Below are 15,944 nucleotides of genomic sequence, written 5' to 3'. Positions count from 1 at the left end.
TATATATCATTTAAGTTAGTTGATCAGCTGTTGGGCTGGGATTGGAGCTAAAATGGAAAAAAACCCTCAACTGATTTATTATGTAAATTTGCACACAAGCCCACAGATCCATGCTATTTGCGTGCCCACATAGACTCCCACTTGGCTCTTCTCGGGCCCCAAATAGGCAGCCATGGAGCCACATGGTGATTTCTGATGCAAATGTTGTACTCATGGTCTCCGACTGACTGGAATTCTAGATAAAATTGGGGCAAAGGTCCATCAACATTACACATAACATGGACGAAGCACTCAAGAAAATCTGTTTTCCTATAAATTTGACTCCTGGAGTTTTTTGGGGGGCTTGTTTACAAATCAAATTCCTAATTATACCCATTCTGAACTTCAAAGTATAAGGATTTGATATTTTGTGGCGGTGTAGAATAAAAAAAAAGAGAAAAACAACTTAATCCTTCCGCCTTAAACTCAGTTAATCCACCACGTCCACTCATAGCAGATTTGTCTGATCAAAGATCCCCTGAATATGTGAAGACATAAGTCCATGAAACAAAGTGGGTCATATGCTGTTACCGTGACATTAGTAGCTCCTGGGTCTCCATCACATGCTCCTTCAGTACAAGCCGTGAAAGTTGTATTTGCGTTTTACTCGCTGTGCTACCTGACTACGAGGTTGTCTGCAGGGATCCATCCAGAGCCTGCAAACAAAGTGGTTCATAAGTGGATCCTTTCTTCGGTGTTCAACGGGAGGACAGACAGCTATTTAAAGCATGGTGACTGCGATATTTCGAGACTGTCCATCTTACTGCTTTGTCAGCCAGGTGAGTGCAGAGACGACGACAACAACCTGCAGACGCAGGAAGCACTCAACTTTGTCTGAATGAGTGGTGGAGATGCTGCCTGATGGTGTTCTTGGATATTCTCGTCCACCGGAAGGGTGAAAAAAATAAAAGCCAGGGCTGCAAATTGCTCCTATTAAAAGGCAGATGTAAAAATTGCGTCTAGCTTAATTCCTGCTTCTGTACTGCAAAGTATACAACAATAATGTTATTTCCCGTTTATGTGAGCACCCACAATGGATTATGGGCTTCCATGTGTGTGCTCCAATTCACAGACTGGACCCTCTAGATCCTGCAGCAGCGTCACACACCTCAGCCTGAACAAAGCAGGGAGGGGCCCTCCAAACATCCTCTGCTGCTTTCAGTGTCGCGTTTATTGTTTGTGTTGACAATGCTGCCATCTGCTGGACAAAGAGAGAGGCTGCGTTCCTGACAGGATGAACATGCTGGATTAGCTACTAAAGCCTTCTGTCCACACAGCACAATCTGCATCATCAGACATGAGTTTAACCAGTGACGTCAATGCAAACAAAAACAAGCAAGAGCTGGTAAGTGTTTGAACAGTGATGAAACAACAGTATTTCTGGCCACACCGGCCAACGGCGTGTCTGGGGAAAAATAGGATTTGAACAAAGCTTTAAATAAAAATAACTTCTTGGCTTCTATTAAACATGGGGGTGGATCTATTACGCGTTTGTATGTGTGCCAATGGCACAGGAAGAAGTAATAGAGGAGTAATATTATTCTGCTGAAAATGGCTTCTGCAGGTGAGCTGTTTCAAGAGCCCAAATTTCTTTTTTTGTAGGATATACATATTATAAATATAATAATATATATATAACTAATTTAATTTAATGTATTTATTTATATATTTATACTATAGATATACATGCTTTGTTTCGGGTACTAAAAATAAAGAGCATTAACAACTTGGACCGTCAACAAAGCAACACAACTTAGACCTGTACCATTTTAAATGTTGGTTACGTTTTTAGTTTTACAATAAATTATAGTTAACAAGTGTTAAATTACTCATTGTTGTTGGTTTGAGCCTAAAATAATGCCTCCCCGTGTCTAACATAGTTACCTCTCCTCGGTGTAATTTGACGTATCCCCCCTCACCCCCCCCGGGTTTCTAAAATAGTTCCGTCCATCACTCAGGCGCATCTGGTTCTGAGTGGCTCGTGCGGCGCCAGTGTGCGAGAGACCAACCTCCCAGCGCGCGCGCCAAGCGACAGAGCACAATCACCGACACCTGTCTCGAGGTGGACCGTTGAGAACGCGGGCGGCTCGCGAGCGCTCATGTTCTGCTGTGCAGCGTGAAGCTGGAGCACGCAGCCCGGAACCCGCCGCCCCTCCGCTGGTCTGGACCGGAGCAGCCAGCCCTCTGGACCGATGTCCTGGCCGAGATGTCCCGACACATCTACATACGGAACAAGATCGGCGAGGGCATCCAGGCGCCCATCTTTCAGGTAGCTTAAAGTTGTTTCAGACGCCCATCTTTCAGGTAGCATTAAAGTTGTTTCTAGCTAGCTACGCGTCGAGGCTAACTACTTTAAAAAAGAAGTCAGTTTCACATTCACACAACAAAATACTTATTAAATTAACACTGTTTAACCGTGTTTTTCACACATATTCTTGACAAAGAGAAAGTTCGTAGAAGCCGGTACCTATTTACAATTCAACACAGTTTACAAAAAGAAGAAGAAACGACGCCATGACTCACTGTGACAACTTAACCGTGACCTTTACTGTGGCCGGGTCATGGACTGTTTCACACTAAACCTGTAAAAATAGTCATTCACTCTGCCATTAAATTGGTGCAGAGCAGAGAGGAGGACTGCCATTTTTACTAGCTACAAGTGAAGGTGTTGAAATAATCTTTCAGTTCGAAAATATTTCTGGAAATACGATATTTGGTTTTTGAATTTTATGTTTTAACAATCAGTCACAGTCTCCTCCATCAGCAACATCACTGTGATGTGCTTTTAAAGGACATGCTGCTAGGTGGACCACAGTTTAAACTGCATTTAGCAGATTAATTAAACATGTTTCTTTAAGGATTAACATGTTGTTTCAGGTGTTAAATGTGTAAACCTGTAAGGAGCTTCTGTATGTAAAGAGACGGGAACGTAGATAACTAATAACTATGTTCTTCTTCGGCTTGATTGATCATTGGATGCTGATATTAATAGCATTGTGTTCGTAGATCAACCATCAACATATCTTCTTGGCTTTTGGCTGTTGGCTTGAATTGAGAGACAGAAGAGTGATGGTGACCCAGATTAATGGCCCCGTTTTCTTTTTTTATAAATTCAGGGAAGTAGGCTTACTTTCTAACAGTGTCACTGTCATTAACTCTGGAGACTTGCACATAAATGGGGCAAATCACTGGCAGATAATTAATTCAGCTCCCCAGGGATGAACTCCGCTGGTTATATTTGGACTTTTTGTAAGAGGAAAAAGAGAGGTAAGTAGGCAAACATTTAATGCAAAAACATCCACTATAAGCCACATTTGGCTGTGTTACAGGTGTCTTCAGATGTTCACCTTGCATTGTGCATTAGCATGATGTGCATAATATCAAATATAGTGATGTAATGGAAGAAGCATTCAGAGACACATTTAGATAAAAGAAAGAAAGTGCTTCTGCTGGTTCAGATCTTGTTTTTTTTATTCCATACAGGTGAATCGAGGGACTTATTCCAGGAGGAGCCGACTCAAGAGGTCAGATGGCAGCACCACCTCCACCAGTTTCATCCTCAGACAGGTACTGGGATACAAAGAAAGGCCTGAGATGTAGAATAAAGAAACAGGGACTGTCACTGGTTACCAAAGCTTTGATTTCAGTTTTATATAATTTTTATATAACATCACAGCAATTCTGGGAGACCTGAAAGTGTTAAGTGGTATGGCCATGTTACCATCACAAGATTATAGACTCAGTTATTTATAATTTACCATTAGTGCACAATGTTTAAGGTTGAAGGCACCCCCGTGGAGTTAGCGGCCACCTGTGGCGCTGTGCAGCAATGTGTACATGGGCATGTTTCAGAGATGCATGTGTTTTCTACTCGGGCATGCATCAAGAACGCATGTGCGTGACGCGTGACCACGGGGGTGACGTGATGCACATCGCTGTTGACTGCAGTGGGCGGTGAGTCGCTGTCGGTAGATGATCCCAATGTGCAAGTAAAATGAGACAGAGAAGACTGCAAGCCCAAAGATACATCTGTTGTTATCTTCAGTATACTTTGAATTACATGCAGTTAAATAAATTACTGTTTTAATTCAACACCTCACCGAAAACATCACAGATTGGCCTTTTATTATTTCCTTTCATGATAAATTAGGAACGCATAGATAAGTGTCTGTAAACAAATCAGATTTTTTTCCTATTTTTAGTGCATTTTATTTCAAACACCCAGCTCATATGCAGACTGTCCCCCCTTCGCTCTGCAACTGACCACTGATGACATTGGGTGCTTCATTTTACCAAAGGATGAGGAGTAAAGGGGATGTTTGATAGAGTGATAGTGTGTAGTATTTATGATACATGCAACAGAGCTGCATAACTTCAATTGTAACATACCGGTAATCTTATATAAGATGTAGTATTTTTTTTTTTTACAGGTTTTAATGTCCATTTATGGCAAGTTTCGATAAGTATTACAGAAGTTGAGTGCATTCTCCCTGGGAAGATACTGTTTTTTGTTTTGTTTTTTTTATATATATATATATATATATATAAGTAGTGTGCTGTTGATGTTCAAACTTTACACGTTTTTAGGGTTCCATTGAAGTTTTACCGGATGCTAATGGACATTATTGGGTTTGAGGATGTTTTTAGTTGCTGTGGCTGCCTGTTTGATGGTGCCGTATATTTTCTGATTTTGATTAGAAACTACTGGATTAAAGAGTAAATCAACAAGTCTAAGAATCTCACTGTCTATACCAGCTTTCACTAACTAATATAGTTGATATCCAGCACTATGAAAGATTTAGTATTTTATGTAAAAGTATTAATTCTAAAATCCCGGGTATGGCCCTGGACCAAAGTGTTACATTAAATATCCCTAAAACACATAAATACATGTATTAAGACCAAAGCATGTGATGCCTCTTTTTATTTTTATTTTTTTATTTAGCAGTATAGAAATGTATCTGCCATTTTTTTTTAAATGTAAGGATCCGGTGTATGAACGCAAAAGTCCTCCTTGAATCATCAGAACCAGAATGAATGTCTTTCTCTGTTCTCTAGAGAATAAATAAGCAGAGTGAGGATGAGCTTTAACAGGGAAATGGAGGATGCTGCTCCCCTCTTTTACTCCTCCATCCCCCTCCCCCGATTCCCGCTACCTCTCCACACACACACACACACGCACACACACACACACACAAAAAGGAAAATCAAGGAGAGCGCTCATCCAAGCTGAGTGGACAGCCAGCCAGCCAATCAGCTCCTTGCACATTGGCTCTGTCATCAGGCTTGGATATTGAGGAAGGATCCACCGCTCCGCTGCTGCTGCCGCTGCCGCCTCTGCTGCTCGCTGTGTATATGTATATGTGTGTGTCTGTGTGTGTGTGCGTGGGAGCCTGATGAAATGAAATGCCAGGATTGGGCTACTTCCAGGGAGAGCCTCTCCATCCTATAATGTGAGCAAGCCAGCCGCTGCTGTGAGATCCAGGAGAAGCTGCATCCATCTAGCGACAGGCCTCCGGAGGACCAGGCGTGATCCAACGGGAGGGGAAATTTGGAGGAAAATTTTTTTTATTATTCTCTGCCGTGGAGAGAAGGGATTGTCGTCATCCCCCCCATCCATCCTTTTTTTCTCTGTGGTGCCCCCTCCTTCCTCCTTCGCCTCCACTCTCATTTTTTCCCCCTCATTCTTCTAGAGGCGCTCGTTGGAATATCAAACCTCCATGTATGACAATTTGTACCTGCATGGATTTGAAGACTCGGAGGCGGTGAGTGTTTGGATGCGTGAGTGTGATTGAGCTCTCTCTTGCTGTATGTTTACTGATGAAAGTAGCTCAGCTGTGCACACACACACACACATTAGAGGCCTTTGATGGGTTAGCCAACGGTACAGCATAGCCTGATGGTGGGCTATGCTTGGCTGGAAGGGGGTTGGGTGGGTGGGTGTTGGTAGTGTGTGAAGGGGGGGGTGCACATTAGGCAGATGGCCTCTGATGTGTGACATTCACACAGATATGTGTGTGTCTTTCTATATCTGTATGTGCGTGTGGTTCTTTATGTGCTTTTATATGTGATCTCTGCCTATAAGCCTGTAAGATCGGACGTCAGGAGACCACCAGAGCCAGGAGGAGCCATTTAGTGTTAATGGCACTCTACCTCTCAGGGATGGACCGAATGACACGGTCGTGTTGAAATGATTTTCGTGTGTCACATTTCTGCATTTAAAAAAAAATGCAGCAGAGTATTTTTTGGGGGGATTTGACCCTGCGACTGCGTGATGTACAGGCTCTGCCAAGGCTCGCAGAAACATGCATCGTGATGTCATTAAGTGGATTCTGATGTTGATGAGTCACATGCTGAAGCTACTCCATTGGATAGTAGCTCGGATGCTACAGCTCAACCTCAAGGCTTCCACACAGATGCATGAAACGATCGTTTATTATAAAAATGGAGGCAAAATGTTCTTGAGGAGGGGGGGTACGTTAACTATTATAGGGTATATGGAGTTAACACATTTTTATGCTTGCATGTGCTTATGTAATGTCACACAAAGGAATCTGTGACATGAATTTGTGACAGTAAAAGTAGTAGTCCAGCTATTTAATGTTACAATTCCATGAAGTTGTTGGACTTGTGAGAGGCGGATAAAAAAAATAGCTCGCATTGGAAGCAGCAGAGGCTGAGACGCCCTCTCTTTTAATCTCAATTATAGGTTAAACCGACCTAAATAATGGATCCTACAATTCCCATAATGCCCCTGAAGATCATTTTCCTTAACACCCTCCCTGCCTGGTAAATACCCACATCTTTCCAACTCCACATCCCGTTTGTTACGCAGGCCTTTTGTTAAAAAAAGCTTAGATAACCCTGATGACATCACTATGATATCATCATCATTTCTTGGACGTGGTAGTGAGCCACAATAGCATTAAACAGTTTCTACAGACCAGCAATACTTCTGATGATCTTGATGTGTAAAATTAGTAGAATGCCCCTTTTTAATAATTAAAACATCAGTCCTGCAGAAACATTTGAACTTTATTATAAAATTCCATCACACTGAAATCTGATCATTCTTGGATATCAAATAAGATTTATTTTCTAAAACCATTTAAGTTCCGCAAATGTGACACTTTGGGATTGGATGCCCTCGATCCAAGACGAGGAGTCTGCTGAAGTCAGACCTTGCTGCTGCTAGCTTGTAAAAAAAAAAAAAAAAAGTGCTTAGCTGTGATGACCAGCTTGATTGATCTTCTTGAGACTAATGGTCTTCTTTAATTGAATCATCATTAGTGGCTGATTGTTTAGATTAACACAGCAGAAAGAAGCACTTGGTCTGGTCACGTCCCAGAAAAAGAAAACAAGTTGCATTACCCGAATTCTCACTGTGTGGCAGGATGACTGCAAGTCTAGCATGTCTTCAGGCACTAAAGTGATTTACAAAAATCCCTGACGGCAAGGAAACGAAGAAAACACCATAAACGCTGTGGGTGCCTCTCTTACTTCCTTTGTTGGCCATGATGGTGTAGGGTTAATGCAGAGACATGTAATCCAATGATTATTATTTTACAGTTTTTGTTATAATATAATATTGTCATTTTGTGTCCTTTTTACACTGTTTGATTTTTCCACGTTGCAGACTTTGCCGTTAATTGGCGATTGATAATGTACGAGGTAAAGCATGGAAAATGTGCACAAGGTGTGAATATGCTGCAATGTGTGTCAGGCTCATGTATCCTGGCCAGATGGAATGATTGCATGAGACAGTAGGGGGGGGGGGATTGGTGATCCAAGTCATCACGATCCAGAATGGTCTGGAAGTTTGATCAGCCGTGTGTGGTCATACAAACTGCTGACAGCACGGGAAGAAGAATTCCACTTTGCCTGAGACGCTGCTGGCAGGCGGCTCTTTTCTACATCATCCATTTCACCTTGGCAATGCAAACCAAAACTTAGGTCCCATCAAGAAGCTTTTTCAGTACTGTGGCCATTTCCCGTTGCTCTAAACGTAGCGTTGCCCACTGCACATTTTACAGCAACTCTGCCTGACAAGAAGATCAAGACTATACCTGCCCTTTGCCGGACTGTAGTACTTGACTGGTGTCTGAAACGTGAGAGACTTGAGTGGTAACCAAACGCTCCCAGTACACCCTTCAAGATCTAATCTCACCAAGTTTATATTGCCAGTAGCTAAAGATGAAGCACAGCTAAAGCAATGCAAGCTTGCATTTCAGCTGCACAGTTCCCGTAAACCTATGTGATTTTATTTTGCAGGGCTCAGCTGATTCATATACTAGCAGACCATCAGACTCAGATGTCTCTCTGGAGGAAGAGCGGGAGGTGCAGGCCCAGGTCCAGAGTCAGAGCCCAAGCCAGAGCCAAGGACCGGGACAGAGCCGCCAGGAGAGGGAGCAGCAGGCCGCCACTCAACTGGATCGAGCCAAGGTGGCTAACCTGTGATGCTTGGCCAAATAAATCTACTGCTAGTTAATGGTTTTTGTGGTCCTAAAAGTCTGGGAATACGCATGCTGGCTGGCTTTGTGTTCTTAAACGCTCACGAGTGCGTTTCCGTCCTCCAGACTAAACCTGTGGCGTTTGCTGTGAGGACCAACGTCAGCTATTGTGGCGCTCTGGATGAGGATGTTCCAGTTCCAGCCACGGCCATCTCCTTCGACGCCAAGGATTTCCTCCACATAAAAGAGGTACATATGTACTAATATATATTATTATACTGCTTATGTGAATGTTTCGGTTGATGGATTTGATTTCAAAGCTTTCCCCTTGTGTTTTTGTGGCGTCCAGAAGTTCAACAATGACTGGTGGATCGGTCGGTTAGTGAAGGAGGGCTGTGAGATCGGCTTCATCCCCAGCCCTCTGAAGCTCGAGAACATCCGGCTCCAGCAGGAGCAAAAGAGAGGACGAGTCCAAGGGTAAGTAACAGAAAAACACTTGTTTGACCTGTTTGTCCCATAAACTGGTGTTATATTTTCACACAACAGTTAATCATAACACAGACAAATTGTATTAAAGGTAATTACTGTGCATATATGTGGAAAAAGTTAAAATCCAAATCACAGCAAGAAAGAAAATGGATTGCAAATGCTTTGAAGAGAACTCTTCTGTGGAAAAGAGACAGATTTGTGCTTTGCTTGCTTACGAGCGGCCCTTAAATAACAACTGAACCGCCTGCTGGCTGAACTTGACCTTCTCCGGCTCTTTGCAGTTGGTCAAAAATATCATCCAACCATTCCTTTCATTTCCTGTTATTTTCATCTCCATCCAGAAAACTGCACTCATGGAGTTTTAAAAAGCTGATTATTTAATATTCCGAAGTTGGGAAAAAAGATCTTTAAAAACTATATGAAACCCAACTTGTTTTAATTTCTCATTTTCCTACATCGTGATGCAGAACAAACACAATGGACGCCCTTTTTTTGAGTTGGCGTTTGTCCATGCAGCTCCTGAGCAGACCCGGGTTACATGATACAGACAGTGAACTAATCTAATCTGATACGGTGGCAGAGAGTCTGTCCAGTACCTCCTTGGTAAAAGGTATAACGCTCTCTGTAAATCTCTGTGATTTATTTGGACCCAGGTCTGCTCATGACTATTTCCTCCATCACTTCTACTCACGCCGACTGCACCAGTGAAACGGTTTCAATAGCTGTAATTAGCGGCCCTATCGGCCCCAGAGTCTCCGTGTGTGTGTAATGTGCAGCGACCATCCTGTCATCCAGAGTTTGGATCCTATCCTAACTGAAAAACCAGGAGTCCTACGTGAAGCACGCTGCCTTCCAGAGATGTTGGGAAGTCTGAAAGTCAAGAAAAAGATAGATAATAATAATGTAAAAACATATTTTGATAATAGATTTCCAAGTTTTTTAATCCTTTTTGCTTTTTAAAATGTATTTTTAGCCGCATTATGCAGAAAAATGTGTTTTGTTTTTTTACTTATTACTCATCATTGCTGATGTACTTGATGTTGATCGTATGCAGCTCCCACGTCATGTCTACCAGACGGATTTGAGTTAAAATATGAATAATCTGTGAACTTTCAGACTTCCAACTTCTGAATGGAACTCAGCCTCACATCTGGTCTTTTCACCGCATGCTGCTCATGTTTCCTCATCCTGTGTCGAGCCAGCTCAGGTCTCACTTAGTCATGGACCATACAGGATTACTTTTACAATTTGTGATGCTTAAAAAAAGGTGACTACAATGAAATCTGGAGTTGATATGTCACATTTACTGGTAGGACACTTGAATGCACCATGATTTTCTTTCTATCCTGCACCAAAGAAATACACATATATATATTTTTGTAGTGTTAAGATATATTCCTCCCTTGTTTTGCACCTTTTTTTTACATTTTCCACATTAATACCACGGTGTGTTTCTGTCTTTCTTTATCCCCTCTTGTCTTTTCCAGTAAGTCTGGAGGGAACTCTTCTTCCAGTGTAGAGGATGAGGTTTCTGCCTCTATCCGCCCCCTCATATCCTCGGCAGGTGAGGACATGGGATAGGGGGAGAGGGCTGTTACTAGCTTAGAGCCAAGCTTCCTGAACCACACCGTAGAGAGAATAAGACCACAAACCCTTCCCATGTCTCTGCGTAGAGCATAAGTTCACTGCGTAGAGTTGTTGGTACATTTTCCCATGATCCTCCTCTTCCTCCAGTTGAGGACTGCAGGCGTTCTGAGACTGGGGCTTACCACAGTGTGAACCCAACGACAAGACTATGAACCCCCCCTGAACTGCACTCATGTGACTTTGTGAATATAACCTTAGGATATAGAGATACTTGTGTATATGTTCATCATGTTAGGTTTCATTTTGCTAAGAATTCTGATGAAAAGTTGCTTTATGTGAGGCATGTTTGCACGCGGCGACGCCTCCTCTAGCAGCAGCTACTGACGGCCGTCTTCTCTCCCCTTCCTACAGGAAAGCAGAAACAGAAAGTGGTAAGTTGGTGACGGTAAAACGCACTCATTCACCATCCACCAGACGTTTTGTTGACCGCCATCATGAAATGACAGGAACCAGTGTCACGTCCTAGGGCACATAATACTTCAGCCCCTACTCAAGTATGCACCGCCAAGTCAGCAACATTCCTGCAAGTCACTTATAATGTTATAGATTTAGGAATGAATTGCATCAATATATACATTATTTCCACTACTTTTTCGACAAGTTACGTTATGGTTTGCTCCACGCCTCCACACGGCAGTGCACCATTTAACTCATCTGATTGTGATCCAAGGTCAGCTGACTCAGCAGGCCATTGCAGCTGAATATTGAAAGTTATTTTGGTCCATTGTCTCTCTTTTTGTGATGAATCTACTGCGGGCCGATTAAAAACGTGTTTGTGTGAACAGACGGAGCACATCCCCCCCTATGACGTGGTTCCCTCCATGAGGCCTGTGGTGCTGGTGGGACCATCGCTCAAGGGTTACGAGGTGAGCTGCAAATCCTCACGGCTGGACAGAAAATCAAAAATATCCTTTGAGTTTAGTCACTGATGATGTGGTTGAAACACTATAAATAGCACTGATTCAGCACCCACAAAAAAAACGATTATTAATGTGATGTTTACCAGTGCAAGAAGGACAAGATTACTGAAAGGAGATGTCCCCCAAAAATAGCTCGCTGTTGGCGCGGTTAATTGCGAGTGTGTCCGCGGCCTAACGAGGAGACTGAGAGGTCACATGGAAATATGTCGTGTAATTGGCAGATTTCGTTTTTTAACGGTCTCATTGCTTTCACTACTGCTCAGAAACGTGTACAAAATATAACGAGTACTATAAATATCGTGATGAGGAAAAAAACTAGAGCTATTAATTGTTGGATGAGGTTTAAATAATGTGGACGGGTTAGATAATAAAGATGTTGATTAGGCTAAGAGGGGTAAAACAAAATCAAGTGTTGGTCTGCATTTTACATTACATGCATGATTAATTGTTATATAATATAAAAAAATATTGATGAGTGCCGCTTTAAATATTAAAGCTTTTAAAGAATGAAAATAAAATACACTGCAACAGCATTTTTATGTTAAATACAGAAAAGAATACAGTTACCCCTCTGGTGTGAGCTGGCATAAAATACTATTGATCCATTTTTATTCATATTTTGCATATATATAATATATATATATATATATATATTCTTTTTGCAGGTCACAGACATGATGCAGAAAGCTCTGTTCGACTTCCTCAAACACAGATTTGATGGCAGGTAAGGCAGATATGGGGGTTATGGGGTTATTTTTACAGCAATACTTGAAGAAATGTTATTGTCCGACCACTCAGAAATACTCAAGGCTAGTAGACGCCATGCATCCCTGAGTATTGTGATTTATTCTGTTCATGTCAGACAAAATACATTTTCTAAAGAAAAAATTCATCCTTGTGAATGTTTTAGGTTTTAAAAATGCTTATTCTTGGTCCCCGTTTTACAGGATATCTATCACACGAGTCACGGCAGACATATCGTTAGCCAAGAGGTCTGTTCTCAACAACCCCAGTAAGAGGGCCATCATAGAACGATCCAACACTCGCTCCAGCTTAGGTACGACTCCGACTCCCTCTGTGCTCGCGCTGTCTTCACTTTCACTCATGTTGCAACTCAAACATGTCCGTGTGTTTGGTCCTCAGCTGAGGTGCAGAGTGAGATCGAGAGGATCTTTGAGTTGGCCCGCTCCCTGCAGCTGGTGGTGCTGGACGCCGACACCATCAACCACCCGGCCCAGCTCCTCAAGACCTCCCTGGCCCCCATAATAGTTCACGTCAAAGTCTCCTCGCCAAAGGTAGGTAGAGTGTTCGTAGGCCGTCGCCACACATGATCAGTAGCAGCAGCTTTCTATTTAGTGGACTAATCAGCCTCATTGTAATGTCAAGTCTGGACCAAACAAAACCTGGCATAAGAAGATTCTGCATGTGATATAATCTCCACAGCTGCTATCCCACAGAGTCAGTTGATGGAGACCAACAACAAGAACACCTAGACGTGTTGAAGGTAACAGTCTGGATGTCAGGTTGATATTTACGCTCCACTGTTGTTGCAGCTCAGCACAAAACACAACGTTCCCTCCGAAAGCAGCATGAAATACTCAACTTAAAAGTAACATGCAAGGCTTCAGTAGAGCTAATCTGCACTGTGGCACGTTTGCATGGAAGAGTCCGTCCCTCCACACTGGGGCGACGGCAGGGGCCACCACAGATCAGTACAGATGTTACGGTTTGGTTGAAATGGTGCACACACGCCACACCTCTCCCAGCATGCAAGATGTTAAATCAGGAAGCAGCAGCATCAGCTGTAAAACCAGGAGACTATTAGAAATAGTTCCCGTCAGACCCGAAGTTAATAAAAGATACTTTCTGTCTCTACATTTACGCTGACAAACATCATTAAATCTCACAATAAAAATGTCGTCGTATGTCTCACTCCTTTTGGTGTCACGGTCATGTGATGAGTTCTGGGGTGACCTGAAACAAGCGCACCCAAAGCTGCCCGACGTTGGGACCTGTGTAACTGGAGCATCGTGTACTTTTCCCACCATGTGATCCAGGTCCTGCAGAGGCTAGTCAAGTCCAGAGGGAAGTCCCAGAGCAAACACCTGAATGTCCAGCTGGTGGCGGCAGATAAGTTGGCCCAGTGTCCTCCAGTAAGTGGCTCAGAATGGCGTATATGTTTATATTAACTAATATTTTCAGTAAACGGTCTTTCCACAGTAAGACAGCAGGACCTCACTATACACTGTCAGTTTGGAGGTCGTTCACGTTTCACCGGTAGCTCCGTAACCTTCCTCCCTCCGACCATCTGCTGCAAACAGGAAATGTTCGACATCATCCTGGACGAGAACCAGCTGGAGGACGCCTGCGAGCATCTCGCCGAATACCTCGAGGCCTACTGGAAGGCGACCCACACCTCGATGGCGACGCCTCTGAACCCCCTGCTGGGACGCAACCTGGGCCCCACCACCCTCACCCCCTACCCCACCAGCATCTCTGGACTGCAGGTACCCCCCAACCAGGCAGGGTCCAGTAGACGCCATCATCATTTCAATGAATGCAATATATATAAATGCTTGCCTAATCTTCTGCGTTGATGTCCAGGCTGTTAAGTTGGTCTGTTCATGTGATCAGCAGAGCCAAAGGATGCGACAGAGCAACCACACCGGAGACCACTCCACCCCGAACGAGCGACGCAACCTGATGACATCGGACGAGAACTACCACAACGAGCGGGCGCACAAAGGACGCAACCGCATGTCCTCTGGATCACAGCATAGCCGAGAGCAGCAGGACCCCTACCAGGACTACCAGGACCCCTATCAGGATGCATACAAGCCACATCGCAACCGCGGCTCACCGGGCAGCTACAGCCATGACTCCCGGCACCGGCTCTGAGTCATCACCGGGGGCCCAAACGGCCCAGATTCCAAAACAAACGCTGCAACAGAGCCAAGACGGTCCCAAATTGTACCTTTTTTTTTGTTTTGGGTTTTGCGTTAATTTGTTTTGTCTACCTGGCTATTTTTCCTCTTCAGAAGTCCAACAAAATCACGTTCAGGTGTTAGTTTTTAATCAAGCTGCCAGGGCAACCCCCGTCAATCCACAGTAGTCCCGAGGTTCAGGGTGCCGACGTTAACCGATGCCGTAGAATGAATTCCTCTAATTTACGTCACTGGGACCTTTTCTGGGATTGTCCTCACACAGAGCTCGGCAGTTGTGCAGCGCAGATTGTGCTCGTTGCCTGTGTCGGCAGGCTAATTACGGATAGTGGTCAGATGGTGACGGTGAACGGGCCTCGAAGCGCCCCGGGACGTCGCACCAGGCCGGAGGGGAAGTCCACGGCACTCGGACTGCTGAAGGCCGCTGACCCACACCCTGGGCCATGTATAAATCCTCTCACCATTTAGCTTATTGCATGCTGGTAGATGATCAACCTCCGCATCCACTTCATTGATATTTTGTACCTAGCATTGTGGATCCTCTCATAACGAGGTGTAGATACGGAGGTCCACTTTTCTAAATCACCCGATCGTGTGGGGAGGCGTTGGCGGCGTGCACATGGTATCCCGGCGGCTAGTTTTGAAAACTGGTGCTTCACATTCCCAAACTATTTTGCTATTTGAGAGTCACTTTTGAGCAAGGCCAGCTTTTCTGTAGCATAGCTTTAGGGTTTCATTCGGGTGAAGACCCTCGCCGTCGTAGGCGGAGCAGGTCCTGATGGTGCTGGGATCAGATCCCGGTGGCGCTGTAGGAGAAGGCAAGCTAGCACTTAGACAGTTAGAGAAGGCGATAGCTGTGGCCGTCTGTCAGATAGTGTAGTTGAATACGATGGCAAAGTAGAACCAGCAGAAAAACCAATGCTGCGAGAACCTTTTTGAGCCGTTTCGGCGGGAAGAATAGGACTGTTTTTTAGTTTTGACAGACCTAAATGAGGTTGTTCGGAGTCGTACAGCGTTTTAAACAAAAGGTATGCTGGTTAAGTCGTTGAAGTTAACTTCCTGTGGTTTTAAAGCGTTAAAAATGCGACATGGAAGGATCGGTTGCATCGTGTTCATCCTCTGTGTCGCCGGCATGTTGTCCTGACTGCAGAGCATGTTCCCTCCAGACGTAAACTAGAGCCCTGCTGTGAGCAAGTCGATGTTTGTAGAAGAACAGGGCGCGTCTCTCCAGGAAAAAAAGAAGAGAACTGATATCTCTGGATCCCTTACGGTTTGGAACTCGGTGCACTGAAACGGCTAAACGGAAAACTTTAAGTTTGTGTCGAGAGATTCGGCGGATTACGGTGACGGTTTGTCTTAATTCTGAATTATGTTTGAAGGGTAGAAAGTGACACAAATGTCTCCCAGCCTTCACAACCAGATGTAATTAAAGATACCATGGAGGCGAGTTATCTTAT

At 43.9% G+C, this 15,944-nt stretch overlaps 1 protein-coding gene across 6 annotated transcripts; it reads left to right on the top strand.

The window, feature by feature from the left end:
* Window positions 1-2,125: 2,125 nt before the first annotated feature.
* On the top strand, window positions 2,126-15,303 carry LOC311009798 (voltage-dependent L-type calcium channel subunit beta-4-like). 6 transcript variants are annotated; one of them, XM_084004190.1, is made up of 14 exons: window positions 2,126-2,308; window positions 3,498-3,606; window positions 8,311-8,481; window positions 8,616-8,738; window positions 8,839-8,966; window positions 10,466-10,542; window positions 10,977-10,996; window positions 11,411-11,491; window positions 12,211-12,269; window positions 12,493-12,602; window positions 12,689-12,840; window positions 13,603-13,698; window positions 13,867-14,052; window positions 14,180-15,303. In XM_084004190.1, the coding sequence occupies exons 1-14, from the start codon at window positions 2,232-2,234 to the stop codon at window positions 14,441-14,443; spliced, it is 1,653 nt and encodes a 550-aa protein (XP_083860316.1). In that variant the 5' UTR covers window positions 2,126-2,231; the 3' UTR covers window positions 14,444-15,303. The 6 variants fall into 6 exon arrangements, with proteins under 6 accessions (XP_083860316.1, XP_083860312.1, XP_083860311.1 ...); XM_084004186.1 differs by having other exon boundaries at window positions 2,129-2,308; window positions 3,523-3,606; window positions 14,183-15,303; XM_084004185.1 differs by having other exon boundaries at window positions 2,130-2,308; window positions 3,523-3,606.
* The last annotated feature ends 641 nt before the right edge of the window (window positions 15,304-15,944 follow it).

This window comes from Eutrigla gurnardus (genome assembly GCF_963514095.1).
Source record: "Eutrigla gurnardus genome assembly, chromosome: 24".
NCBI lineage: Eukaryota > Metazoa > Chordata > Actinopteri > Perciformes > Triglidae > Eutrigla > Eutrigla gurnardus.
This window is presented reverse-complemented; position numbering and strand designations above follow the sequence as displayed.

Bases quoted from the DNA above. Each gene is read 5' to 3' on its own strand.
- LOC311009798 (XM_084004190.1), top strand. From the start codon at position 2,232: ATGTCCTGGCCGAGATGTCCCGACACATCTACATACGGAACAAGATCG. The intron at 3,607-8,310 runs GTACTGGGATAC...TTTATTTTGCAG, and splicing joins CCAGTTTCATCCTCAGACAG to GGCTCAGCTGATTCATATAC. The intron at 10,543-10,976 runs GTGAGGACATGG...CCCTTCCTACAG, and splicing joins CCCCCTCATATCCTCGGCAG to GAAAGCAGAAACAGAAAGTG.